At 45.5% G+C, this 26,789-nt stretch overlaps 13 protein-coding genes across 13 annotated transcripts; 9 read left to right on the forward strand and 4 right to left on the reverse strand. All coding sequences in view use genetic code 12, as the record gives it.

The window, feature by feature from the left end:
- Positions 1–28: 28 nt before the first annotated feature.
- Positions 29–1,127, reverse strand: CJI96_0003802 (mitochondrial 37S ribosomal protein mS45; the record flags this gene model as incomplete). The annotated part of the gene is made up of 2 exons (XM_029037038.2): positions 29–460; positions 612–1,127. The coding sequence occupies 2 exons, from the start codon at positions 1,125–1,127 to the stop codon at positions 29–31; spliced, it is 948 nt and encodes a 315-aa protein (XP_028888094.2).
- Positions 1,128–1,839: 712 nt separating this feature from the next.
- Positions 1,840–3,513, forward strand: CDC7 (serine/threonine protein kinase CDC7; the record flags this gene model as incomplete). The annotated part of the gene is made up of 1 exon (XM_029037039.2): positions 1,840–3,513. One exon carries the CDS (start codon positions 1,840–1,842, stop codon positions 3,511–3,513), a length of 1,674 nt encoding a protein of 557 aa, XP_028888095.2.
- A 92-nt stretch (positions 3,514–3,605) lies between these two features.
- Positions 3,606–4,751, reverse strand: CJI96_0003804 (uncharacterized protein; the record flags this gene model as incomplete). The annotated part of the gene is made up of 1 exon (XM_029037040.2): positions 3,606–4,751. The coding sequence occupies one exon, from the start codon at positions 4,749–4,751 to the stop codon at positions 3,606–3,608; it is 1,146 nt and encodes a 381-aa protein (XP_028888096.2).
- A 1,576-nt stretch (positions 4,752–6,327) lies between these two features.
- RPF2 (rRNA-binding ribosome biosynthesis protein RPF2) lies at positions 6,328–7,337 on the forward strand (the record flags this gene model as incomplete). Its single annotated transcript, XM_029037041.2, has 2 exons — positions 6,328–6,341; positions 6,389–7,337. The coding sequence occupies 2 exons, from the start codon at positions 6,328–6,330 to the stop codon at positions 7,335–7,337; spliced, it is 963 nt and encodes a 320-aa protein (XP_028888097.2).
- Positions 7,338–7,834: 497 nt separating this feature from the next.
- On the forward strand, positions 7,835–11,245 carry CJI96_0003806 (uncharacterized protein; the record flags this gene model as incomplete). Its single annotated transcript, XM_029037042.2, has 1 exon — positions 7,835–11,245. One exon carries the CDS (start codon positions 7,835–7,837, stop codon positions 11,243–11,245), a length of 3,411 nt encoding a protein of 1,136 aa, XP_028888098.2.
- A 586-nt stretch (positions 11,246–11,831) lies between these two features.
- Positions 11,832–12,605, forward strand: CJI96_0003807 (uncharacterized protein; the record flags this gene model as incomplete). The annotated part of the gene is made up of 1 exon (XM_029037043.1): positions 11,832–12,605. One exon carries the CDS (start codon positions 11,832–11,834, stop codon positions 12,603–12,605), a length of 774 nt encoding a protein of 257 aa, XP_028888099.1.
- Positions 12,606–12,625: 20 nt separating this feature from the next.
- CDC21 (thymidylate synthase) lies at positions 12,626–13,573 on the reverse strand (the record flags this gene model as incomplete). The annotated part of the gene is made up of 1 exon (XM_029037044.2): positions 12,626–13,573. One exon carries the CDS (start codon positions 13,571–13,573, stop codon positions 12,626–12,628), a length of 948 nt encoding a protein of 315 aa, XP_028888100.2.
- Positions 13,574–13,813: 240 nt separating this feature from the next.
- Positions 13,814–15,330, reverse strand: CJI96_0003809 (uncharacterized protein; the record flags this gene model as incomplete). The annotated part of the gene is made up of 2 exons (XM_029037045.2): positions 13,814–13,974; positions 14,658–15,330. The coding sequence occupies 2 exons, from the start codon at positions 15,328–15,330 to the stop codon at positions 13,814–13,816; spliced, it is 834 nt and encodes a 277-aa protein (XP_028888101.2).
- Positions 15,331–16,638: 1,308 nt separating this feature from the next.
- On the forward strand, positions 16,639–19,452 carry ULP3 (SUMO protease ULP2; the record flags this gene model as incomplete). The annotated part of the gene is made up of 1 exon (XM_029037046.2): positions 16,639–19,452. One exon carries the CDS (start codon positions 16,639–16,641, stop codon positions 19,450–19,452), a length of 2,814 nt encoding a protein of 937 aa, XP_028888102.1.
- A 100-nt stretch (positions 19,453–19,552) lies between these two features.
- Positions 19,553–21,043, forward strand: CJI96_0003811 (uncharacterized protein; the record flags this gene model as incomplete). The annotated part of the gene is made up of 1 exon (XM_029037047.2): positions 19,553–21,043. One exon carries the CDS (start codon positions 19,553–19,555, stop codon positions 21,041–21,043), a length of 1,491 nt encoding a protein of 496 aa, XP_028888103.2.
- Positions 21,044–21,343: 300 nt separating this feature from the next.
- On the forward strand, positions 21,344–22,960 carry BNA4 (kynurenine 3-monooxygenase; the record flags this gene model as incomplete). Its single annotated transcript, XM_029037048.2, has 1 exon — positions 21,344–22,960. One exon carries the CDS (start codon positions 21,344–21,346, stop codon positions 22,958–22,960), a length of 1,617 nt encoding a protein of 538 aa, XP_028888104.2.
- Positions 22,961–23,214: 254 nt separating this feature from the next.
- TIM44 (protein translocase subunit TIM44) lies at positions 23,215–24,507 on the forward strand (the record flags this gene model as incomplete). The annotated part of the gene is made up of 1 exon (XM_029037049.2): positions 23,215–24,507. The coding sequence occupies one exon, from the start codon at positions 23,215–23,217 to the stop codon at positions 24,505–24,507; it is 1,293 nt and encodes a 430-aa protein (XP_028888105.2).
- Positions 24,508–24,930: 423 nt separating this feature from the next.
- On the forward strand, positions 24,931–26,355 carry GLO3 (ADP-ribosylation factor GTPase-activating protein; the record flags this gene model as incomplete). Its single annotated transcript, XM_029037050.1, has 1 exon — positions 24,931–26,355. The coding sequence occupies one exon, from the start codon at positions 24,931–24,933 to the stop codon at positions 26,353–26,355; it is 1,425 nt and encodes a 474-aa protein (XP_028888106.1).
- Between the last annotated feature and the right edge of the window lie 434 nt (positions 26,356–26,789).

The raw sequence follows: 26,789 nt of genomic DNA on the forward strand, positions 1-26,789 counted from the left end.
CATCAATGCATTATATTTACAAGCTAATTTATACAGTGTAGACCATGCGACCAAGTTTATCGAAGCCCACGGCCCTGTCTCTTTTCTTGTCTCTTCTAGAAGCACCGTACCTGTAACCAACTTCGCCCGCGGTGGCCTTGGTGAATCTGAACTCGGTATCGTCGCCTTGTTTCTGAACACCGACAACAACCTCGTTTTGTTTCACTTTGGGCATGTCACTCACCTCCTTGAATTCAGACAAGCTGTTAAGCGTTTCTTGAGCAGGCTCAAGCCCGAAGATCTTACCAGCGTCCACGGGACCAAATGGTTCCGACTCAGAGATGGTCAAGAACCTCTGGTGCAATGTCTTGGCTGGGGTGGGAATTTCCGTCAAGTTATCCTTGTCTCTGGGTGGGTAGAATAAGGGGAACATTCTGTTCATAACCTTCGAAAATTTGTCAAGGTCCTCATTGATTTTGTTCTGGATGTTAGTATAAATGTTGCAAATTAGTATTTGTTTGTCAGGAGCAAATGTGTAACCATATGGAGGTCTTAAAGACTAATCGAATATAACAAAGCTAATCTCATCATCAAACAAAAAATAAGGATTTAAAAAATCATTGTGTACATACCTCGCTTCTCCATTGTCTCTCAATGTGTTGTAGCTTGACAAGCGCCTCTACACGAGGAAGACGAATGCCATATTTATGTGCTACTTCCTGGACATGAACGCCCTTCTCCACCACTTCGGAGAAAATTTTCTGCTTCATGTCCTCCAGAATTACCTGGGCCGTCTGGGTATGCCTGTTGTGTGGGAAAGGAAACTTGGAGAGGTCTCTCGAAGGATTCCTCTGGAACACTTCAACGCCTGGCGTGACTCTAGGGAAGTTGTTTTCATCGATGTACAGGGGCTGGTGGTTCTGAGGAGGATAGCAGTACTTGTTTGTATAGTATTCACCTCTGATGTTCTTGGGACCAAGAAACACTTTAAGTTGCCTCTTCAAGGGTCCATCGTGGGATTTCGGGTCTGGTTTAGGGAGAAACCCTTCGGGCACACGGAAGTAGTCTGCCTTTCTCTTACGTCTGAATCCACGGGCCGCTTGGACGGAGCGAGCGCCGCTAGGACGAATTGTCAGGGCAGAGAACATTGGAGGAGAGAGGGAACTTTTTCACTAGAGATTTTTTTTTTTTTCCAAGTGAGTAGCAGAAGATTGCGACATCGCGACATTGTCGCATTCTCTTGGAGTGCCAGCGCTGAAATCATATACCTTTAATATTCATATTTTTAAAAGGTAGGTGATTTTTCGTTATCTAGCGTGTTAGCTTATAAGAAGAATTTGAGAGGCAATTGGAGGTTTGCTTTTTTTTTTTTTAATTTTTTCTTTTGAATTTGATGACACCATACAAGATGCCTGTCATTGAGGATTTCGCAGCCATTTTCGTAGGTGAGGCCCAGTGAGACATCAAGGACGGATATAGAACGGATATGAAAGATTTATTAAGATGCTTCGTTTATTCTCTTCTCTCTGCCACAATACTCTTTGGCAGAAATATGGCTCTCTTGTCAGGTACCCTTTGTGAGATTGCCCGTGACATCCAATGTAGAAGTGTTTCGAAGCACACACAAAAACGACTGTCCAATACACTTACTTGATCTGAAGGTATACGCAGAAAACTTTAAGCGTTCTATATATAAATGTAGAGACAACTGGTGAAGCCGATAACTGCCAAACACTCACACGTGATAAACGGCACGTGCAAATCTACCGCTAACCTATACACGCTTCACCAAAACACTCTTCGTTCTCATACCCAAATTTGTGAATTGTTGATCCACATCTTCCACGCCACCGCTGTCATATGGAGGGCCTCACTACCTTTAAGAAGCTTCGTGAGCGCGTATCTCCTCTAAAAGAGGTGGACGAGAACGCGTCGAACTTGGCTTTGCTAAGTACTGAGCTGTACAGCGATCACCGTATCAAGAAACGCCAGAGCTCGGATCCCTTTGACGATAGGGTGTCTAAAAGGAAATCAAAGCCAAATTCCAACAAGTCACTGTCTTTAAGAGACTCACGATTTATTCGTGACGAAAACCTCAAATCGTTGTCCCGCGAGAAGACGCCCTCGGAGACGAAGCCTGATGAGAAGAAACCTGAGGAACATGTTGAAACAAATGTATCTGAACCCGCAGAGGATGACGAAAACATACCCTTAGAAGTGCTTGAGGAAATGCATAAACTCGAGGAATCTTTCCCCGTTTTGGCAGAGAAATATCGCCTTATAGACAAGATCGGCGAGGGCACGTTCTCTACCGTGTACAAGGCTGAGGCTGTCAATGGAGCCGTTTTACTTGGTTCTCAGATGTGGAAGTCGCCTCCACTTCAAAAAGTTCCATCTAAACGAAGCAAAAAGCCAAAGAGAAAGAACCCGTTGGTGGCTCTCAAGCAAATCTATGTGACTTCGTCGCCTAACAGAATCTACAACGAGCTTAACCTTCTCTACATGCTCAGTGGGAACTCGCATGTTGCTCCTTTGCTTGACATTTTACGTCTTCAAGACCAGGTCCTAGCCATTCTTCCTTATTACCAGCATGCTGACTTCCGGGATTTTTACAGAGACATCCCCATCAAGGGCATAAAGAAATACATGTGGGAGCTTTTTCAAGGGCTCGAATTCGTCCACAGCAAAGGAATCATGCATCGTGATTTGAAACCAACAAATTTTTTGTACGATCCATTCAAGGGTAAGGGAGTACTCGTGGATTTCGGTTTGGCCGAGAAAATGCCCCTGGCGTACTCTCTGAGTAATTCAAGATCAGCCAACACGTGTCCATGTCTATCCGAAGAAAAGTCTTTGCGTCGAGTTCTGACAAAGCGCCTCAATATAAAGGCTGCTTATCCTAAGGTAGATCAACGTCCTCCTCGACGGGCAAATAGAGCTGGCACAAGAGGCTTCAGAGCGCCAGAAGTTCTTCTTAAGTGTACAAACCAGTCCACAAAAATAGATGTGTGGTCCGCCGGTGTCATCGGTCTCTCGTTGATTTCCAGGAAATTTCCTCTTTTCAACTCTCCAGACGACATTGACGCGCTAATAGAAATTCTCTTGATCTTCGGCCAGGATAAACTTCAAAAAGCTGCCGAATTGCATGGGTGTGGGTTGGAAGTCAACTTGCAAGGCGCAGTGGCAACGAGCTTCAACGGAAACCTTGTCAAGTTCTTGTCATCAGTTCTCCACCACGAGAAAGAAAATGAGAGTATCCCTACTGATAGTGTTATTCATGACACGCTTGCATATCTCGATCCAAGGCAGCATGTCTTGATCAAACCCACAATTGAAACATCAGACGTCACTGACAATCAGTATGAAGATTACAGGAAAAAACTAGAAGGTTATACTGATCTCAAGCATTTGTTACAATTGCTATATGGATGCTTTAGTATGGATCCGCTGAAGCGACTTAGTGCATCTCAGTTGCTAAAATTACCCTTCTTCAGTGAATTAAAGGCACATGAAGATGACGAGGTCGTCCTCTAGATTTGAATCACCTGGTTTTCGATGCAATTGGCACGGGTATATATTATATTAAATACGGGGCATCAACATGGGAAATGCATGCACACAATAAATTAGTGAATGGCGTAACTATCCGTGCTAGACACCAGTTCTGAGCGGTCTCTCTTTTTCGACGGGGTTGCAGTGGTTGGGTCTTTTAAATCAAGGCGTTTCTCAGTCATCTCCATGGTGGCTTTGTTCCATTTTCTGTTGAGTTCAGTTATAAGCTTGTTTTGCAGACGTATGCTGGAAACCTCCAGAGAAGGAAAACCATGAGGAGGCGGAGACGGCGACCGTAGCGCTCGAAGAGGATTTAGGGACAGTTGGGGAGAAATGGGTTCATCTCCAATGATATGATTGGGTTTGCGAGAATATTGCAGGGACGGAGATGGGAACTTGGTGTCCGAATTCAAAGTATTTGAAACAGAGTTGGGAGAAAGACTCGATTCCAACAATTCCAATTGAAGGTCTTTAGAAAGAAGCATGCGTCGCTTTAGAAACATAGTTTGCGTAATTGAGGAGCTACGAGCTTTTTTGCGCGAGGCTGAAACGTCTGACTCTTCAGGGCTCAGGCTCCCAGGAGACTGGGAATGTTTATGAGCATTATGCTGGGTCCATAAGGTGCTTGGCAGATGTGGTTGTAAAGGGGGTGACTGGTTTATATGCTGAGGGGAGGGATGCAGGGGTATAGCATGCTGGGGAAGTGGAGGGGGAGCTGGGAGGTGATGATTATGATTATGATGATGCAGATGTGGAAGCAGAAAGCCATCGTGGGAGAAGGAAGAGTGTGGAGAGGGCATTGAATCCTCCAATTGGCTAGCAATTGACGTCAGCGTAGGCGTCGACGAGGCCAGCTGGCCTGCGGCCTTTTTCTTCTCAAACCTGAACTTGAAGTCCTTCTTGACACTCGACAACAGCAGCACCCTCTGGGCCTTCTCGTTGGAGTTACGACGCCACTTCATCTTCCCATGGACCATGTACAACTCCAGCTCGGAGTCTTCGTCCGAGACAATGGCGCTTGAGGTGGTGTTCTTGGATCGCATCTTGTGTCTATTGGAAATGACATAGTTTTCCTTAGGAGTTTCCGAGGGAGACGCTGCTGCTGTTGCTGGGCCCATCGAGCTCAAGCTAGCCGTGCTGTTGTTGCGAGTGGGGCGAATGTAGTTATCGTCAATGGAAACTATGGAGTTTCGAGGCAGCTCGAGGCTGATGATGGACATGCTTCTTTGGTGGGCGGAGGGTTGAGCCGATCGAGTTCATCGAAGAAGACCGCTGTTTCTTGCCCACCACGAGTCCAGGAGGCCTTATGAGACGAGGACTCGAGGAGCCACTGAGACACTCGGACGAGCTGATAGGGCTGATTCTGTCTTTGTCCTTCTGAGTGCTCATGGACAACCAAAAAAAAATAAATATGACAGGCTGCTTACAGCCCAGATGAAGAAGTGGCAAGTGCACGTGCAGTGGACGAGCCTTCAGAGTAAGACAGTCTAGGTAGACAAGTAGTATGTGACCAGGATAAAGGGTAGACTTGTCCTGTTATTGTAAAAGCGTCTTTACGCAATCTCCTGTGTATAAGCCCAGAAAGAAACCAAGCCCTTCCCTGCGATGAGAGCTGTACATACCATGGGAAAGTCAAAGATAAGATCGGTCTGAAGAAAAGATAAAACAAATAGAGGACCAGGAACAGGCTCTATATTTAGCTTGCTCGAGAAATATGTTGGAAAAGTCAGTGAGTTGCAGTCATGTGGGGCGGATTCGGTGCTCTATTTAAAGTTGGCGGGTGCCCCAGACCCTGCACGACTGGTACATAGTTTTGGCTGCGAAAAGAGGTAGGTAAATGGAGGCTTCAGATAGGGAAGTTGAGAAACTATAGCAATGCAACATATGAGTTGAATTTTGGAAGAGTTACTCGGAGAAGTGCAAATTGTCCAATAGAAAAGGGTGAAAGTTGGATTGATGAAAAGTATATGTGTAGAACAAAGGAGAATAAGCCAGTACTAAATTAACGCAGAGAGACGTTTGTAATTATAGCTTAGATACACTGTAGAGTACAGTTGAATGCTTGTTGTTCAGAGTTGAGCGGCCATTGGATGAGCGGTATTAGAGTATTCTTCCGGAAGTCAGTGGTTTAGCCTTACGGAAACAGATGTCTGAAATAGAAGGATCAAAATGTAATCGTAATCGTAATCTCAGGTGATTGTGCCATAGAATTCCTTGAAATGAGCTCCTGGACACCAGAAATCAGAGTCAATTTGCCGTGCACTGTCTTGAAGAAGGTAGTTTTAGAACCAAAAACTGCATTGGTCTAGTCGTACTAATTAGCCATTTGGTTAATAATCAGAAGCAAGAATTCCATTGATTTCCTCCGTCAAGGAGATGTATCATCTCAATACTTCATCATTGCCTTCATGCCTTGATCAAGATTTTAGCCGCTACTGCTTCTTCACCAAATCCAACCAAAAGAATCGATTTAAGGATGCTGGTCAAGTTGCGTTAAGTTTATATTTACGTTGAAGAGTCTGATTAGACAAATCGCCTCTCTCTGACCTTTTGCACGGCTTAACTTGTAGTCCCATGAAAGTGAGATTCGCTGCCTATTGCATTATGAAGCCAAAAGTTTGAGACACTATCAAAATCCAACAACGATTGAGTCATGTTGATTTCTGTTCCACTCATCTTTTTTCTCATCATGATGCTCATCAATGCGGAAGGGTCCTTTCCAGTCCCCAAACCTGTGTGTGCGACCTACATCTACATGGTAATTTTCTCGATGAGCATCTTTACTACTCTATCGTCATGATCAGAACAATGTATGTAAAAGAAATACTCACGATAAAAGACATTTACTAACTGATAGCAAACCAAAGAACGCCCGTTCCAAGAGAGCGTTGGCTAACAAGGAGGCGAAACTTGTGGAAAACACAAAAAGTGCCCTTTTTGTTCCTGGATCCACAGGCAACAAATTCTTACACGATGCCATGGTGGACTTGATGGCCTTGAAGAAACCCGATGCCAAAATGTTCACCAAGAAGAATGAAGTAAGACCTTTCGAGGATGCCTCCACCCTCGAATTCTTTTCCGAGAAGAACGATACCTCCTTGATGGTGTTCTCCACATCCAACAAGAAAAGACCCAACACCCTTGTTTTCACTAGGTTCTTCAATCACGCAGTCTATGATATGATCGAATTATCGATTCAAAATAACCACAAGCTCATCACCGAATTCAAGAAGCTCACGTTTAATATTGGTCTCAAACCAATGTTCACATTCAACGGCCCTGCTTTCGACTCCCATCCAGTATATCAGCAAGTGAAGTCATTGTTCATGGACTTTTACCGTGGTGACCAGACTGACCTTCAGGACGTGGCGGGTTTGCAATACATCATCTCTCTCTCCGTTGCCGAAATCGAGGACCCAAATTCCAAGGAGTTACCACTAGTGCATTTCAGAGTATACAAGTTGAAGTCATACAGGAGTGGGCAGAAGTTGCCCCGTGTTGAGGTGGACGAAATAGGCCCCAGATTTGACTTCAAGATCGGCAGGAGATTGACTCCTGCGCCAGAGGTCGAAAAGGAGGCGCTTGCCAAACCCAAGCAGCTCCAGCCAAAGGAGAAGAAGAATGTTACGATGGACTCTATGGGTGATAAGGTGGCCAAGATCCACGTGGGCAACCAGGACTTGAGCAAGTTGCAGACAAGGAAGATGAAGGGTCTCAAGCTGAAGTATGACCAGGTCGACGAAACAGAGTTCGACGAGGAGGATTACATCGAAGAGCCAGCAGAGAAGAAGCAAAGAACTGAGTAATCATCAGCTATTCTTTGGTAGGCTCTGTTTTGGTAGAGTGTCTGGTGGCTGCAAAATGCGACGCTGTACATAAATGTAACATACTTAGCAGGAGGAAGAAAGGTTGCAAATATGAAGTGAGCAAGGTTGCTTTAAGTAGGCTTTTGACTTGGGATTTTCATTTGCTACCCGCTCTTACTCATATAAAATACATCGACTTAGAATTGTAACTTTCGTATGAAATAGTAGTAGACGTCCTTGTGCTGTTGTGTGCTATATGCACCGCACACCGTCCTTCGTGGTTTTGTCAGTGCTATCACTGGAATAAAGACGCATCTCTTATTTTAGCACAAAAATTAGGAACCTCAATAGGCTCACACCCTTCTAACCCCCAATTACTTGTATTCTACTTTGTAAAACTTTGCACTGGACGTGGTGATAGATGCTACCCAGATCACGTGCGAAAAGTGCTAAAACACTCATCACCACAACATATTCAAATACTGCAACACAGAAGGATGTTCAAGCCCCGAAAATTCGACAGGGACCCGTCGCTGGCGTCTGTGAAATATTCAAATGTCGATCTTACTACAGACTCAGCTCAATCGACGTCCTTCTTCAACACCACAGCTTTTGCCGGTTGGGAACTCACCAAGAATGATAAATACTGTGTTTCTCGGCTTCCGGCGTTGCCTGTGCTTCTAGAGTCGACTATGGACGCGGACGGGGCTGACGAAATCATCTTCAACGGCTACGCCGATCATGCCACAAAATTCGCCTTGGTTGTGGGACCCAAAGCTATCAATGTCTGGCCATATAGATCTACAGATACTTCACCGCTCACATTTGAGTTTCCACTTGGCGATGCCCAGAGCCAAGAATTGACACTTGCTATTTTGACCAGACCCTCTGGACCTGTGACTATGGATCCTGGTTTGGTGATAATTGAGACGATACAAGGTAGAGTACGTTTCTACGAAAGTGTGCAACACGCCCCAGCGCTTGGCATCATCAACAGTGCAAACATCGAGACGAGAGTTGATCTTAAAAATGGCGAATACATTACCTTAGCCGAGAATGTGGAGCCTGCGGGCATAGTTGTTGCTACGAACTTCAAGAGGGTGGTGCTTGTGAGTCTTCGAGATGTCCAGGGAAGCCCAAGTTTGTCGACAGTAGAGCTCACAGGTCCACTGAGGGCACTGAGACTCTTCTCGTTTTTCAGTTCGAAAACAGGTTCCGAGGCTGGAGATGAGATTGTCAATATTAGACTGGGTGGCAGTAACGGCAACGAGCAGGAGATCATTGTTCAGGACTCCAAAGGAACCTATAAGAAGTTTTACTGCAATCTCGCCAATGGAAGAGCATTTGTTGACCATAAGAAAACTCTCCATTATAACTTAACCCCCTATTTGGAGAATAATATTGACGGAATCATTCCTGGAGCCCTCATCAACACCAAGTTTGTGGGGATTTGGAATCTCAATGTTGCTGGCGCAAAAAACTTGCACACTGCTTTGGTCAGTGTCGAGAGCTTTATCAACGGCACAGCAGAGATCATCTTGCTCTTGGTCACCTTGAAGATCGATCAAAGTGGCGTCCTTTTGTATGGCTCTCATCAATTACCCAAAACTCCTTCCTTAAAAGAAGACACAAAGCCTCAGCTTTTTATTCCCAGTCCAGGTGCCACTGCGTTTGTCGTTGTGGGTAATTCCGTTATTATGACCGACTTGAACACTCCCTTTCTTCAACAAAACGACCTGGGTGAGCCTTCTTTCACGTACTTCAAACCCCAATGGGAGGACGTTGTTAAGCTCAAGCCCACTGTTGAAATTGTCGGTCTTGGCTATGAAAATTTAGAAGGTAAATCAACAAACCCGTCGCTTGTTCTTATCACTAAGAATTATGGTGTCTTGAGGGTTGAGAGGTTCCCAGAGACCACTCAATCAAAGCTGCAGCAAGTAAGGGACCCTACTGATCCAGTATACTTGCTCAAGTCTCACATGCAACAAGCTGTCTTTTACAGGCTGTCTGAGGCTATGGACTTTGATGTTGACCCTATTTACCTGTTGGAGGATGTGAATGCTGGGGTAAAGAGTATTGTAGATGAAGTGATGAACTCACTGAGCTCGTCGCTTCCCCCAATATTTTCGTCTACAAGGGATTCCCTCTTGACGAGAGCTAATGCTCTACGGGAACTAGTTGTGTTCGTGCAAGGCAACTTTGTGGAGTTTTGGCCCCTAGTGATCCCGCAGATTGTTGACGCTCTCGAAAAGTTGGATGCTGCTCAACACTTGTGGGCTCTAATTGACTCTGGATCTGCCGAGGCTGCTCTTTTGAAGGAGAGAATCACTACTATCATCCAAGAATCACGTTATGTTGCTAGCTCTACAGATATTGTGAGATCGTTCTTCACCTATGAAGTGGAAAAAATCGACATCTTGACGACTGAGCTCCTCAAATCATTGCAGTCATCCAACTATTCTGACCGTACTGTGATAAAGATTCTTATTGGCGTTTTATATGAAGGTGTGTTGAAGAACGAAGCTAGATACGTGTCAGACGTCCCTGAGATCAAGCCTACTAAGCACTGGCTTTACAAAACTGATTTACTTGATGTCGCCTGTACAGCTTTCCAGAAAGCTTATGGTTCTTCTAGTCGGGCGTTTGACACCTTCTCATCACAAGATAGATTGGATCTAGTTAGTTTGTGTGAGGCGCTTTACTACACCATCACAAGAGCAATTCAAGCAATGCAAGACAAGGATGATCATAACCTTGCATCCTACGTCAATTGGTACAGAACGAATCGCAAAGTCTGGATTGCGGCTTTGTTGAAGCATGGACTCGTCGAAGAGGCGAAGGCCATTGCTGAGAAGTTCCAAGACTTCTTTTCGCTTGCATACATTTTAGAAACCGAACGCGATAGTATTCCAAATGATGTGGTTGACAATCAGATCAATCAATACATTGAGGTACATGGCTACGAGTTTGCATCCAAATTATTTGAACATTACATGAAGGCGGATCAAGTCCAGCGTATTCTACTCAACTATAAAGACAACAAGTATCTTGATCAATTTTTGCGAGCTAACTCTAAAAGACATGCCCAGGTCGCATGGATTCACCATTTGCAATGCAAAGACTTTGAAAACGCATCAAAAGTTCTCAACTCACTCGCCTCCAGGAAGGAAACGGATAATCAAGAGAATCGTGAATTATGTCTCTCTTTGGCGAAGTTAACTGCAATTGCCGCAAAGTTTGATCAGCACGGAACACCAAACGCGATGAATCTCGAGTACTCTATAATTGAGACAGAAAACAATCTTGTGGCTGTTCGGATACAAAATCACCTACATGAGATTTTGTCAGGGTTTGTTCAAAACAAAAAAGAATTAATAACTATGGAGTACTTTCAGCAAAACTTTGTCAATCCAAATTTGGGGGAGGGTGCCATAGAAGAAGTCAGCTCTTTCTTCGATAGATTTGCTAATCAAAAGGTCTTGACAAAGGAACAGCTCATAGCCATTCTCACAAGTGTCAAACCAATTGGTCAATTGAAGCTGGTATTCAGCGATGCATTGAAAGTTTCACTGACCATTGAAAATGATCTAGTTTTCCAGGAACAAGCAACAAAAGTATGGTTGCGATTATTGACCACGACTGATGATTGGGACAAAATTACAGACACGAGCGAAAACACTGACGATGTCAATAAGGCCAAAGTCCGCGACTCGATCTTCTTCCACACGTTATCACAACTTGAAGGAAATAGCGAGCATTTCAAGTATCTCGATGTGCTTTTGAGCAATGCTGAAAAGAACCCCGGCGGTGATGCCATTGAGAAAAAGCTCCACAGACTTGTCACAGAGAAGTCGTTGAAACTCTGGGTTGAAAGCATTAAAGCTGATGTAATTGCGCTGACGCGTTAACTTTCTGCTTCTCCAGATTCTTTATCTAGCTTTATCCTGACCAAAGTTTCTGGCAAGGGATGCTGCTCCTCATAGTCTTTGGCACTATACTTCATGACGCCCATCGACGCTAGGCTTATGGAGTTAATAACGTTCTGCCAATTGGACAAGATTAGTGCGACGCTCTCGACGCCTTCCCCCATGGTTTGAAGTTTTTCCTGAATTTCTTCGAGCTGCAATACGAGATCATAGGTGTACTTGTTGAGCACTTTGAGCTGCAGAAGTTCCTCTTTTTTCTTCTCTATTGCAGTTTGGACGGAACTTTTCATAGAGGATTGAAATCGGGAGGTTAGTGTTTTGATAGAACTGTATGATCGTCTCTGGAAAGAGGTAACCTCGCCTGATTATATGCAGTCCCGATGTTTACCTTGCGAGGAATACACTTGAGATTCACAGCAATAAATTACAATTTATATATAATATGGCAAGAGTGTCTGTAAGCAACGAATTTTTCCGACAAAAAGCCAGGCGGCAGCTGATGCACGAAGAATACCACAGCCAAACCCGGCTGTCGGAGTTGGATTCTCTCAAGGCCAAAGTCGATAAAATGGCTGTCACGATCCAAGAGTCACAGAAACGTAACGAGTTGCTTGTTCAAGAGATTGGCACCTTAAAGGATCAATTACATAATCCTTCGGAATCTCTATTGCTAAGAAGGATAGAGGAAATAGAGAAAAACTTCTTCCATAAGGTCAGCGACACGGCTAAGGCCATTAACGATCTCAGGAAAGAAGCATGCCTTCCAACCAATGATAAATTAGCAAATATCACTGCCAGCTCGACAATGATGTCTCAACCACCACAACCACAAGCATCTTTGGGAATTCCATGGGGAGCTCCAAACTCGAGGCCCTGGAGCTCGGAACTGGAGTCGACGGCGATTTCCGTGAAAGATACGCTGCTTCGAAAACGCCTAGCTCCTGAATTGGGAACCAAAATCACGATTTTTGAAGATGCTTCGAGAGACCCGTCTATTGCTGATGCGAGTCAAAATCATGAACACCTTTTCGAAGTTCTTGATGCGAACTTGACACCGCCCATCGCCAAAAATAGTTCACCTTCAAGACCAGGTAACTTTGAAAACATCCCGACGTTAGATGCTCCTCATACTCGTACAAGAAGCAAGTCGCCGCCAAAGCAAATCAAAATAGAGCCTGCGAGGAGGACTAGGCGTCAGACGAGAAGAAAGCCATTGTCGAACATCACGAGCAAAGCAAATGCCGAGGAAGAGTCAGAGGATGACGCGGTTTTTGACTTCGTCGAGCCAGACGACTTGGTAAGGGAAACAGGTCGGCGCAAGAGGCGCAAGACGGCAGTCTAATTTGGTGTAAAAAGTAAAGATTACACGCTCATGTTCATTTTGATGGCAGGATAAGGCTCGTAGCCAATGATTTCAAAATCCTCAAACCTAAACTGATCAATCTCTGTTATTTCGGCTTTGCGGGAATCCTTGATCACTAGCTTGGGGAACTTCTTGGGCTCTCTCTGTAACTGTGTTTGCAATGCCTCGACATGGTCCAAGTAAACGTGAGCATCGCCCAAAGTGTGAATGAATTCCCCACAGTCCATATCCACTACATGTGCAATCATTTTCGTCAACAAAGCGTACGAGGCAATGTTGAAAGGAACGCCTAGACCCATATCACAAGATCTTTGGTAAAGGAGGCAGGATAGCTTCGGCCTGGCAGTCTTGGTCAGCTTGTTAGAATTCGCATCAGGGTGGCCACTAGGGAAGTTCACATAAAACTGGCAAAACACATGGCACGGAGGCAATGCCATCTTGGCGAAATCAGGTGGGTTCCACGCAGACATGATGATTCTTCTGTCGTATGGGTTTGTCCTCAACTTGTGAATCACATCCTGAAGCTGGTCAAAGCCCTGGCCCGTGTAGTCGTCGTCACAAGTCTTATACTCAGCGCCAAAATGACGCCATTGGAAGCCATACACCGGGCCCAAGTCACCCTCGCGGCGGTCGGTGAGACCTAACTTATCTAAAAAATCTCTGGACCCGTTTCCCTCCCAGATTTTCACGCCCTTCTCCGAAAGCTTCTTCGCATCCGTGCATCCGTCTATGAACCAGAGCAACTCATGAATAATTCCTTTTGAAAATACACGTTTCGTCGTTAACAAGGGGAATGTGTCATCGGAGAGATCGAATCTCAATTGAGGCGGCGCAAAGAGCGATTTTGTGCCTGTTCCCGTTCTGTCGGGTCTATTCTCGCCATTTTCAATGATCCGTTTACACAAGTCGAGGTACGCTTGTTCTTGTGGGTTTGTTGAAGTTGTCATCTTTGTTGATGATAGTTCACGTAAAGTGAAAATAAAAGGACGCGTAGTATACACTTTTAGGACATATGTGTGCAGGAAATCGGAGAAGAACCTTCAAAGGATGGAGTTGGGTGTTCCCAGCCTACACAAATTTCACAAATTTTCCTTGTGCTACGAATCTTACAATTGCATCATGATTCTCTGTTTATTGATTTTACAAGAATTCCAGCTATTCGAAAAGTTTAGTGCAGCAATGAAGCTTTACTTCTTCTCTCCGAAGACAGCGTCGGAAGCCTGCTGAGTGAAAGACTTGTCACCGGATCTGGAGTTGTCGCCAACAAAGTTGTCGATGGTGTCAGTCACCTTGTCCTTAGCCAACTCCAAAGTAGACTTCTGGGAGTCGGGCTTGACAGCGGAGGAGACTTTGTCGGAGATATCTTTGCGGCCGGCGTCAGACATAATTAGTTAATTGAGTGTGTGGTAAAGAATGAATTAACACGAAGAAAATAGCTTCCTATTTATAATCGCCCAGGTGGTGCTTGAGTTAGCCACTATAGCAATCCATTTAGCCTGCCTTGCGCAATACAGGAGGCGAATTCCTACCTCAGCCGGGAGGGGTGACCCCCATGCACCGAGCAATTAGTAGCAAGAACTTGATTGCTACGGTAGAACTCGCGTCATAGACGGTCGCCTGGACCAATTGGATGTGGACTAGCATGGAATTGTTCTTCCCCAGCCCATGCTTAGCTAATTTGGAACAGTGGGTTGCGGGTGCGCATGATTTTGCAACCTGCGTTTACTGGTAGCAACACAGTAATTCACGGAAATCGGTAAGCCAGGAAAAGAAAACTTTTTCCACAAATAAGAAATCTGTTTGTAGCAGTCAATAGTAGAAGCAGTGTAAACTGTAGAGGCAGTGCCAATTGTAGAAGCAGTGTCAATTGTAGAGGCAGTGTCAATTGATAGACGCCTTTGCAGCGAAAATAGCAGGGCACATGAAAGCCAGCCGTTTGTAGTAAGACCAATGCCCAGATACATGCACAAAAGAACATCAACACCAGGTGTTGACTAACAAATAAAGAAGTTGCCTATATTTGTAGCCAACGAAAGTACTTGAACCACTTGGGCTCCACAAGCACACACTTGGCAGAAGCAATCTCCATGGGCTTCTCGCCCAAATGTGTGGGGAATGTCAGAAGTGTGCCGTCTATAACCACCTTTCTGCCCTTTGCCTCTGCAACTTTCGCCCTGAGAACCACTGTGCTTTGCGGTTGCGCCTGGTTCTTGAAGTCTATGGTGAGATTTGCAGTCACACCTCTCTTTGAAGGAAGCAGCGAGAAGCCACACGCACAGAGCCCTTCGTCAAGAATTGTAGCGGTGATGCCGTTATGAAGCATTCCATCGCCACTAACAAGGTCTTTCCCCAAATGATAGAAGGCTGTCAACTCTCCCTCTGACTCGTTCAAAAACACCACGGGATCCACTTCAAAAAGGTCGGGCCCAAAGAGCATGCCCCTGCTTACGTAATTGCTGTGATGTTGACGGGGGAAACTCTCACTGCTGTAATACATTTTGTAGCTCGGGTTGCTCTCCAACTGCTTGAAGAGATCCAGTTTCAGGATCTTCTCTAGAGCTTCCTCGTTGAAGTGGGTGAGTTTGCGAGGCTCCCACCGAGACTTGCGCCATTCTGCGGGAAAGAGGACAACACCTGCTCCAAATGCGATTATGGGTGTAGTGAACCGAGAAAACGCTCTTAAAAACGATATGGGTGAGGGCATTGCTTTGGGGGAGAAAATGGGTCGGGTACGGGGACGAAATCTATGGCGGTGGGATGTATGCAGGTCACGTCCATCGACATGGGCGACAAGGTCCTCAAAAACTTAGTGAGCGGGACTTGTTCATAATGATTCAGGTCATTGTAGACACTGTTCTTGATTTTTGTCTTTAGATTAAAGTAAAAGGTGTAGTGGAGGCCGTAAACCTTGACTATGGGCTGAATAATCGATTTCAGAGTACGAATGAGAAGGAACAAAACTAAGTATTCAAGGGAGCAGCAAGGAGCATTAGACGTTCGTAAAAAGCCTTGATCCGAAATAATTCAAATTATGTAGGCAAATTGTCGTAATCGATAGTACACCGCTCATACAATCCAGTGCGAGGCCTTTTGCAGCCATCACGAAGGTCACAGTTGAAGGCTACTTATGTAATTCCTGTAACAATAGTTCACAGCTTCGAATGAATAAAAATTTGAGTGGATTGCCCCTCTTATTCTCGAATCTATGTTTACCTCTTCTTATGGAATTATCAGTAGATAAAGCATCGGTGCACGCACTGGTGATTTCAAGAACTCATGATCAGAAGTATTAGCCAGATTCACTTGCTCATCTTACCAGTACTTCTCAGTACCAAGATTCAAGGTTATGTCCATAGGAGGCAATCTCATACCACTACTTGCCCGCGGAAGTGTTTGCAGCCATTTCATATAGTCACCGCAAACAAGATGGAAAACCCACCTTTAAAGAGCCGAGAAAGCTTAGGTAATCAGAAAATCAGCTTCACTAATTTGGATTCTTATGATTTAAATGTCCTGAAAACAGTAGTACTTTAACTTCCATACTGTTCTTACGAGAGAGCGATCCACAGTTTTATTCTCCACACATAAATTTTTCTCCTCTCATTCAATGGCAAAACCAATGCAAAGAACTTTATAAATACATCAAGTCCCTGTCAACTCAAAAACGCCTGTCTCAATTGCTGATCAGATTACTACCTGATCGAAATCTGTCGTACTTTCACCTGTCTCACACCTACTGTCACGATACCTCAATCATCAGTCAGCCACCAGACTCCCCACACAGCTCCATAGCTACAAAACATCACAAAAAAATAGCCACATTTTTCAACAGCTCCATCTAAATCCACTGTTATCCATTCTTCAGTCTTGCGTTCTGAGACAGGTATCCTCCACTATCGCTTGTCCTGCAGAGGCTCCATGTACTGCTATTGTGTTTCCTGAATCAGGTCTGCTATCTTTAAAGCTCTCCTACTAAAGCCCACAACTCATAGTGGCAGCCACACTTGAAAGAATGCTGCTACGGAAGGACTTTTCCTCGCTTCGGAAACGGGTACTGTCGGGTGTGCAGCCCAAAAACCACTTGCTGCCCACAGTGAAGAGGATCGGCATCCCAGACGAAACCACCATCAATAGGGGCGCTATTTGTGTGGTGAGCCCGTTAAATAAACACGAGAAGGAGAAGCTGCTGGAGATGAAAACGTGCTACTACTTGCCCTTGTCAATTGTGGAAAATGGGCTTCACGAGAAACCTTTATATACTCTCCAGATCAAGTCGGTCCAATATAACGAGATAAGCGTCCACACTTCGGCAAAAGACCTTGAGTTCCGTGTATCTCTGACCCAAAGCCATTTGTTTTTTTGCCTTGACAATATGTTTGTCGACAAGATGGCCGTGCCAAAGGGCACAATTGATAGCATTTGGTTCAGTGTGCTGAGAGACAGCATCCTTATTGTTTTGCATAAGCGCTTCGGCTTCCTCATGATTTGCTACGAGCCCAGAGACGATGAAAACCTTCTACGATTTTTCAAAAAAACCCTGGCAAATTGGGGACCCAATTGCACTGTTGAAAGAAGAGATGACCTACATCGCGTCTACAGAAAATTCGTCAAACTGCGAGAGCTGTTGAATAAAGATCCTCAAATGTTGATACGTATAGACAACGAAAACAGTTCAGGCACAGACTCAGACGTTTCTTCCAGCTTCTCTTCTCAAACAGATCTGGTTCTCAAGAGCGGTCTACCGAGTCTACCGACTCCAACAAGAAAACCTACCCTCGATGGGAGAACCACCCGATCTGCTACCAGATTGGCCCAACAAAATCCTAATTCTGCGCCATATAAAGAGTATTCCATAGGCGAAAAAGGTGAAGTGGTGGTGGAAGAATCCGCGCAAGAACCTGAAGAGCCAAAGGAACAGGAGATTCCTGCGCCATTTGATCCTCCTTTGAAATACTCTTTGGCCAATGGCAAGAAGTTTGCTATTACTTTCAATGATTTCAAGACACTTTATAATAATGACTGGATAAATGACACCCTTATAGATTTTTTTATTGCTTATGAGATAGACAAGGCCGTCACCGAGCTTGAACTGGTTAAGGAAAATGAGGTTTATGCGTTCAACTCCTTTTTCTTCACAAAACTTATGTCAAAGCCAGAAGGACAAGAGGAACCTCCGGACTACTACGAGAACATACAACGTTGGTTGAGCAAGGTCGACCTCATGTCTTACGAATCTGTCATTATACCTATTAATGAGCATTTGCATTGGTATTGCTGCATTATAAGGCATCTTCCTGAGCTTTTAAAGGCAGCTAAAAAACGAGCTAAGAAGGAAGAGGACGCGACAAACGAAGATGCCGCTTCAAATGGGCCCTCTCCTGACGAATCCCCCAAGAAATCTTCTGCTGTAGCCGAAGTTTTTGTGTTTGATTCACTAAGACATCGCCATCCGAACATTGAGGAGCCTTTGAGGACGATAATTGATAGGTATTGTCAGGACACTCATCAAGTGTCTATTCCGAAGGATTTGATCAGATTTGTCAATGCCAGGGTCCCTCAGCAGCGAAATTTCAATGACTGTGGTATTCATGTCATTTGTAACGTGGGTAAATGGCTAGGTGAACCGGAGGTATGCGAGACAATGTGGAAAAAGATTGGGAAGAAAATCAGGGGTTATTTCAACGTAGCTGAGAGGGCCGAAATGCGGAAAAAGCTTATAGATTTGCTACTAGATCTTCATCTGAAGCAACCACCTTATGAAAGCTCTAGTGGCTCAGGTAGAGAGGAGGACGAATCTGACGACGGGATAGAGCTTATTTCATATTTTTCGTCGAAACCCGAACCTGCTGTGGATGCAGGTGGTGCCAGTACTTCAGAAATACTGGTGGCAGACCTGACAGCTGTCGATAAAAATACCGAAACAGGTAAGGTCTCTTCAAAAGCTGAAGGAAGCATATTCGATACACTTCTAACGGCAAAAGAGGTCACCCCTACGAAAAGAAAGAAAGACGTGAAGAAGCATGATTCTAGCGATATGACAGCGGAAAATAAAGTCAAGAACCCAAGCCCGAATCTGCCTGACGTCACACCAGTAAGAACGCTCGACCCAAGAGCGATAGCTTCATCTCTGGAAAAACCGCGTGTATTTGCATCGAGCCGTGAGGCTTCCTCTGGTTTGTTTATGCAAATTGAACACCCACAAATTCGACGTTCGTGTATGCGGCGCAAGCTAAAGCCACATACAGTGGAGTTTCTAAACAGTTTCTTCACTGATCATAACAAGCATTTCAGTGATGAGAAACTCCTTGCGATTGATGAATTTGTCGACAAGTACAACTTCTTCGACACAAATTTGGAACGTTTGCAAACTGATATTCTCGTGAATAAGCTAAAAGATGTTTTCAAAGAGCCTACGGCGCCGATGGATGAGCCATTCGTGATTCATGATGCTGACGACAGTAATGGGGAGTTGAATCAGAGTGTTGGTGACTTGCGCATAGAGAGTGACAATCCCTCAGGGTCTGATCAGGAAGTGAATGAGATCAAGCCTTTCTCTATAAAGCTGCTGCGATCCGATAGTGATTTGGAAATCATAGAAGACAAGAAAGACGTGCCAGAAGTTTCCTTCAAGACAACCCATAAAGGATCACCAAATTCTGAAAAAACATTCAAGCACGAGAGGCATTTTAGAAATGGAGTCACGAAAAACGAAGATAAAGAAGAGGGATTTTTGCTGTACTTCACCTCAAAAAAAGGCATAGGACCGAAGCGTAGACGGTTGGCAGCAGATTCAGAAAGACCCCGTCGTGCAGATAAGTACCTCTAGTATTGGTGTTTCAAGATCATACGGCATATAACCCCTTTTATTGGGTTTGGGTACACCCAGACACATACCTCGACTCCTGTGCATTCAGTACTACTACGATATGGGTGAAGAAAATAAGGCAATTCCCAATAATTCGAGCGAGAAAGTCCATCAAGAGATCTCCTCGGAAGATCTTAGGGAGGTTGCTCCCTCTCCTGTTCCTCCGCCGCCGCCTCCTAGACCTGAAGATAAACCCGTTATGAATCCCATCTACAACTCTACTTCCCCAACAGCCACGATTTTATTTATAAGACAAGCTGAACTCTGGAGGTCACCTGGAATGAACATGCACACAGATGTGTTTTCAAGCACGCCGGTTCAATTCAAATCAAGAATTGACACCTCAGACTCCACCATCTGGCCTGGGATAATTGAGGACTCGAACAATGACTATATCCGGAGTGGTAAGGTGAAGCACGTTGAGACCGCAATATTGGAGGGGATTCCCAAGGCGCATCGTGGGTTGGTATACTTGAAGACAGCTCAAGTGAAGACCCATATCGATAACACTAGTTACACGAGTCTTTTGAAGCGCGCCAGAACGTCGCTTCTGAACGAGGACAGAGCTCTTTTGGACAGTCAAGGTTTGAGTGAGGAGGTGAAAGAACTTCTCCTGGTGTTCACGTTTTGTACACGAGAAGTTATGCCGGAAAGCTCGACGGAACTGATTCCAAGTAGCTTCATTCTCAAGATCAGCCCCATTTTGGCCTTGATTCCTGAGTTGAGTAACCAAGAAATCCTAGCTTTATTGTTTAAGTTCAACTTATTGAACAGTCGCCTTCACAAAGATGAATTTTACTACAAGTTGAGTCGTACTTTAGAGGAATTGGTTCCAGATTTGTTTGTTCACATTTCAAAGCAAGGCATAAATCTTTCGGATTTCTACAAGTTGCTTCTTCACAGTATCTTTGATGTGGTGAGCGATCCAGATTTGATTGCCAAATTCTTTGACTTTTTCCTCTTCGAAGGGTTTGATTTCTACCATCGTGTGTTTGGTGCACTCTTTAAAGAGCAGGAGCTGCGAATCAGGGCTCTTTCCGGGGATGAGATGAACGAGCTTTTCTTTTCAAATGACTTTCTAAAAGGTTTGAACGAGGATACCATTGCGCACGCATTGGAAGTCGAGCCCCTGTTGATCAAGTTTGAGAACGAGTTCCATCTAATGAGCGCCAACGCCATGAGTGGAAACTACAATGAGCTTTCGAACCTCAAGGAAGCCAATGAGGATCTTATCTTCAAGATGAAACAAATGAAACAGAAGATGGACAGTCTTAAGAATACCCAAGATGAGATATTGGAGCAGCACAAGGACTATACGCAACAGCTTCGCGAAGCGAAACACAAGCGGGAGCAGCTTGAAGAGAAGAAGAGGCAGTTGCAAGAGAAGTATGCGCATTTGACGATGAAGGAGAATCTTCACAACACGATCAAGGCCAACGAGGTAATCTCCCGACAAAACCTCGAGATGGTGGACCAGATCACCGCTCTTGAGAGGCAGGTGGCTGCCAAGCGGATCAAGCTAGGTGACACGGCAGAAGCTGCAGCAAAGTGAGCCGGACAGTATTATTTGGGAATATAGCAATGAAAGTTATGAAGTACATGCTACATGCCTGTGGGTGCAAAATCGTCGTGGTGACCGCGTAATTCAAAGCTCTGCTGAGTCATAATTTTGGTAAACTGATATCTCGTCTTCGCTTATAACACTTGATCTGTCTACAACACCTTAATCACTAGTCGCACCTAGTCCTACCTTCAGCATATATATACCTTATATATAAGGCATTCGCAGCCTTCTATTGTTAGCATCTCACATCAGACAACCCACATCAAAACAACTTGTATCACCTTCCTCATGCTCTCGTATATAAATCTTGTACCTCCCATAATCAACATTATCGTGCCTCTGCTCCCGCTCGTATGGCTCTACAAGTCCAAACAGGCTCCAAAGCAGCCGACGTGCATAGAATCATCTGACCTCCCACCAGTTTTCCCCAGAGCAAGCAACAAAGCTAAACCAACACAAACTACAGCCCAGAAAAACCCAGAAGACATGCCCCAAACGGTTGGAATTGTCGGCGCCGGTTTGGTCGGGTGTCTTGCTGGGCTTGCGCTCCACGCCAAAGGGTACGATGTGACGATTTTCGAATTGAGACCAGACCCCAGGGCCAACGGTGGAAGGGCCTCGTTGAGGTCAATCAATTTGGCCGTCAGCGACCGGGGCATTCGGGCAATGAAGTATGTCGACGAGGATATCGCCAAACGAGTGATGCAGCATGTGATCCCCATGAAGGGACGAATGATCCATGATATCACCGGGAAGAAGCAGGAGTCACAGAAGTACGGGCTTTTCGGGGAAAGCATCAACTCAATTGACCGGTTGTTTTTAAACAAGTGCCTCTTACAGGAGCTCTCGAGGGTCAGGGTGAAGGTGTTTTTTGAGCACAAGCTCGTGAACTTGGTCAACGGGGAGCAGCCCGAGTTGAAGCTTGCGTCCAAAGATGGGTTCGAAAAGAAAGTCAAGTTTGACTTTGTCATTGGCGCCGATGGAGCTCATTCCCAGATCAGATACCACATGCAAAAGGGCATGAGAATGGACGTTTCGCAGAAGTACATTGACATGCAATATTTGGAGTTGCTGATTCCCAGAGTGGAAGGCGTCAGTGCTACTCACCCTTCGAGGTTTGCCATTGACCCAAACCATCTACACATTTGGCCCCGGAAGGACTTCATGTTGATTGCGTTGCCCAACGAAGACGGCCTGTTCACGCTGACCTTCTTTAGCCCTTGGTCCACCATCGAGCAGTTCAAGGATGATTCTGACAAGTTCTTGCAGTTTTTCAAGAAAAATTTCCCGGACGCCTATGACTTGATTGGCGTTGACCGTCTCAAACATGCCTTCTTGCACCAGCCTAGGGGCCTGTTGATGCAGGTTTCTGTTAAACCGTACAGCACTCCCAACAACAGAGTTCTTCTTATAGGTGACGCCGCTCACTCTATGGTGCCTTTCTACGGCCAGGGCATGAATTGTGGGTTCGAGGATGTCCATGTTTTGATGAAACTTCTTGAAAAGAACAGAAACAACCTTGTGAAGAGTATCGGCCAGTATACTGCTGAGAGGAAAGAGGACCTCGACGCCATCTGCAAGCTTGCTCTCGACAACTACTACGAAATGTCTACCAAGGTGATTGACCCCCTATACCTCTTGCGCAAAAAGATCGATTACGTGTTGGGCAAGTTGGGCACTGGATGGCTCTTCACGTGGATCCCCATGTACACAATGATTTCCTTCAGAGGCGACATACGGTACACTGACGCTGTGAGAAGAGAGAAGAGACAAGCCACCATATTGAAATGGCTTCAGTACGGTTCTGTGGTTGTGCTAGCTGCTTTGATTGTTTCACAAGGCAGAAGACTTCGAAATATTATGGATTTGCTTGGACACCGGAGGGCTCTGCCTGTGGTGAGGTAACCTGGCTGTCTCACCTAGCGGACTCCGTACTGTCCAGACACTCATCTTCAAAGCACCGCTAACGTTGTAAACAACATTAGAAATGCCTAGATAAATAATTTATTGACAATGACTTTTTTTTTCCTGGTCTTCGACTTTCTACCCTGCTTCTCCCATGTAGTGGTGTGTCCGACACAAAAGCCCCATACTGAAAAATTTATCTAGTACCCATACTGTTGGAGATTCATCGCCACAACTTGTAAATACATAAAAGAATGTTACGTCTGTCGCTTCCAAGACAGATGGTGGCGCCTGGTCACATGGCCACATATAGACCCCCCTTCGTTGCTGGAATCAGATGTTTTGCCGTCTCTGGCGCTGCTCACAATCAAAACCAGGGGAAGTCGCCTCTCGAAGTGTTCTTCAACACGTTCAAGGCAGAAATTAAAAAGTCCAACGAGCTCAAGGAGAACATTAAGGCCCTTCAGGATGAAACGGGCCGTGTAGCCGAGTCTGAGGCTTTCAAGAAGGCAAAAGAGGCATACGACAGAGCACAGAAGGGTTCATCGGCAGCAGGTAAAATGGCTAAGAAAACTGCCGAAGCTGTCGGTGGGGCTGCTTACAAAGCGTGGGAGTCCCCGGTTGGTAAAGGTGTGAGACTTACGGTGAAGACTGGTGCAGATGTTGCTGACAAAGCCTTTGAGCCTGTGAGAAACACTCAGGTGTACAAGGACATGAGCAATGTGATTGACGACGGGTCTCTGAACATGTACGGAGGTTTTCTTACCAAGGAACAGAGAGAAAGGTTGAGAAAGAAGGAACTACAAGAGAGAATGCTTAAGGGCAAGGTGTGGAAACCGGTGAAGGAGAACGAGAACACCAACGGTGCGCTTGTTGCTACAGAGCATAAAGCTAGAGGTCCCAGTGCGTCTGAGAGATGGGAACAATTCAAGCTCAAAAACCCCATTGGTAGAGGAATTGTGTACTTAAAGGAGAAATGGGAAGACAGTGAAAACGGGTTGATTGCCCTTATTCGTACCGTCATCGAGAAGGTCACTGGGTTTTTCTCAGAGACAGAGCAGGCTAAAGTGGTGAAACAGTTCAGAATGATGGACCCAAACTTCAGAGTCACGGACTTCACCAAGACATTGACCAACTACATCGTTCCTGAGTTGTTGGATGCGTACATCAAGAACGACGCCGATGTGTTGAAGCGTTGGCTCAGCGAGGCTCCCTTCAACGTGTGGCAGGCGAACAACAAGCAGTTCATTCAGCAAGGGTTATTTTCAGATGGTAAAATCTTGGATATTCGTGGCGTCGACATTGTTACTTGCAAGAATCTCCAGCCCAACGATACACCCGTGATTGTGTTGAGCTGTCGTGCCCAGGAAGTACACTTGTACAGAAAGGCTAAAACCGGTGAGGTGGCTGCTGGTACGCCTGACCACATTCAGATGAGCACGTACGCCATGGTTTTTACTAGAGTTCCTGAGGAGATGGACAACGAGGAAACTGAAGGATGGAAGGTGATTGAATTTGCCCGTGGCGGATCCCGCCCATTCCACTGATTGCGGTCCGAAAAGACTGTTTTCGGTGCTGTATAATTTGACGACGATTTGTATATAATGCATGCCCTAGGCGATCAAGGAATGGAAGTTGTATATCCTCTTATCTTTCTTCCTTCTGTAGGGCCTCAGATTTCGCAGCCATTGATCTGGAGAGGTGAGAATGACCAACAATCCTGAGCCACACTCACCCCGTGGAGATAACTTTCGTGTGAATATTGATCACTTTTTCCATAAGCAAGAAAGACCCTCTATTTTTTCTTGCACTTCCTTGTTTAGTTTCTTCTCTTTCTCCTATCAGATACTTTGACTGATATTCTCCTGTCCTGCACACGCCATCGAGTGAATCGCAGTTTTGTAGCCAAACAAAATCAATGTGTCAACTACTTAACACATTTAATCTAAAAGACCATTCAATCCCTGGAGATGTCGGACGGGTACGCCACGAAAGAAGAGGCAGAGAAAATCTTTGCGAAGTTGAGACAGCACCCAGCCAATCAGGTGTGTTTTGACTGCCCCAACAAGAACCCAACCTGGACGTCGATCCCCTTTGGCATTATGCTCTGCTTGGAGTGCTCAGCTGTTCACAGAAACTTGGGTGTCCACATATCTTTTGTCAAATCGCTGAACTTGGATTCGTGGCAGAGAATCCAGTTGAGACACTTCAAGTTTGGCGGGAACCAGGTAGCAAAAGAGTTTTTTACCAAAAACGGCGGGTCGCAGTATGTGAATGGTAAAGTCGATGCGAGCACCAAGTATCTGAGCCCCGTGGCCAGAAAGTATCGGGAAAAGTTGAAGAAGACCGCACAGCAGGACGCCATAAAACATCCTAATGAGGTCACGCTAGACGACACGCTGGACTCGTTGCTGTTGGTTGATGGGTCGCTGTCGAGTGCCACAGCGTCAACAGACGATTTCTTCTCAAACTGGAGCAAACCCATCAATACATCTTCTCCTTCACCTTTAGGGCTGAGGCCTTCCACTCCTTCTGGTCTTACGTCCAACGGGGCTGGATCAAACCCAGTGTCTGGTGACGAAAGTAGTGCTAGTGTGGGTGCCAGGCAGCCTGTGAGAACTGCTGCAGCTAGAGCAAAGAATAATGCCAATGTGCTTGCTGCGAAGAAGTCTATTCTTTCGAGTAAGGGCAACGGGCCCAGGACCTCCCGGGCGACTGCAAGAAGAGTGAAGCAGCAAGAAGAAGAGATTGACTTTGATGAGCTCGAAAGAAAAGCTAAAGAAGAGGCTGAGGAAGCCAAGAGATTGGGTTATAAACCAGAGCCAGAGACCACGACCATTTCGTCGCCTAAGGCAGTTTCTACTGCGAAACCTGCCTCGTCGTTATCCTTGGGCAGCGCTGGTGGATTCGGTTCCACTGCGCGTGAAGAAGAGACACCAAAGCCCGTAGAAGAGACTACTGTTCAGTTCCAGAAGTTGGGATTTGGCATGACCCAGGGAGACAACAACTTGGAGGCAACGAAGAAGAAGTACAAGGACGTTGCTTACACAGGGGAGGTTGCCAGCAAGTACGGCCAGCAAAAGGGAATTTCGTCGGACGAATACTTTGGCAGGGGACCCAGATTTGATGAGGCTGTGAGACAAGAAGCGCAGCAGAAGCTCCAGGCGTTCAATGGTAGCCAGTCGATCTCGTCGAGCTCATATTTTGGTGAAGACGAGCAGGCGCGTCAGGGACCCAGAAGAAGTCTGGGTGGTCTTGGAGAGATTGAGAGCGCCGCGCGAGAATTTGCACTGAAGTTCTCTGGCAACGCCAACCAGGATCTCGAGGTGTTGAAGGATGCATTGGAGGAAGGAGCCACCAAGCTAGGAGGGTACTTGAGGGACTTTTTGCGTTAAAATGTAGATATAATACAATTAGTTACAAGAGGGCAGGCGACAAGAGGCGTCGGAGAGTATTGATATATTTGAGGCATTGGCCTGTGTGGAAAGGCGTCACCTGAGCAGGAATTCTAGGTTTGAAGCACCACCAGCAGCAGCAATGCAGGCACCCTCCAAGGTGTGGCGAGTGAGATTGTGCATTGAGTCTGGTTATGAACAAAGAAGCCACCAAAATGGAAAAGCATCGTCACAACGATTTGCGTAATTATTTTTTTGGTTTCAAGGCGAATTTAAGTGAAGTTCCGAAGGTGCCGTGCCGTCCCAAGACGGGAGACTGTAGAACTCAAACCTTAAAGGAAGAAGGTGAAGCGATTGGCGTGTGTTCGCAGCCATTAACGTAGACCGAGTGCAAGTTCACTAAAAACTACAAATCAAGAAAGCTTAAGCCAATC

The sequence above is a fragment of the Candidozyma auris genome, chromosome 4 (genome assembly GCF_003013715.1).
Source record: "Candidozyma auris chromosome 4, complete sequence".
Classification (NCBI taxonomy): Eukaryota; Fungi; Ascomycota; class Pichiomycetes; order Serinales; family Metschnikowiaceae; genus Candidozyma; species Candidozyma auris.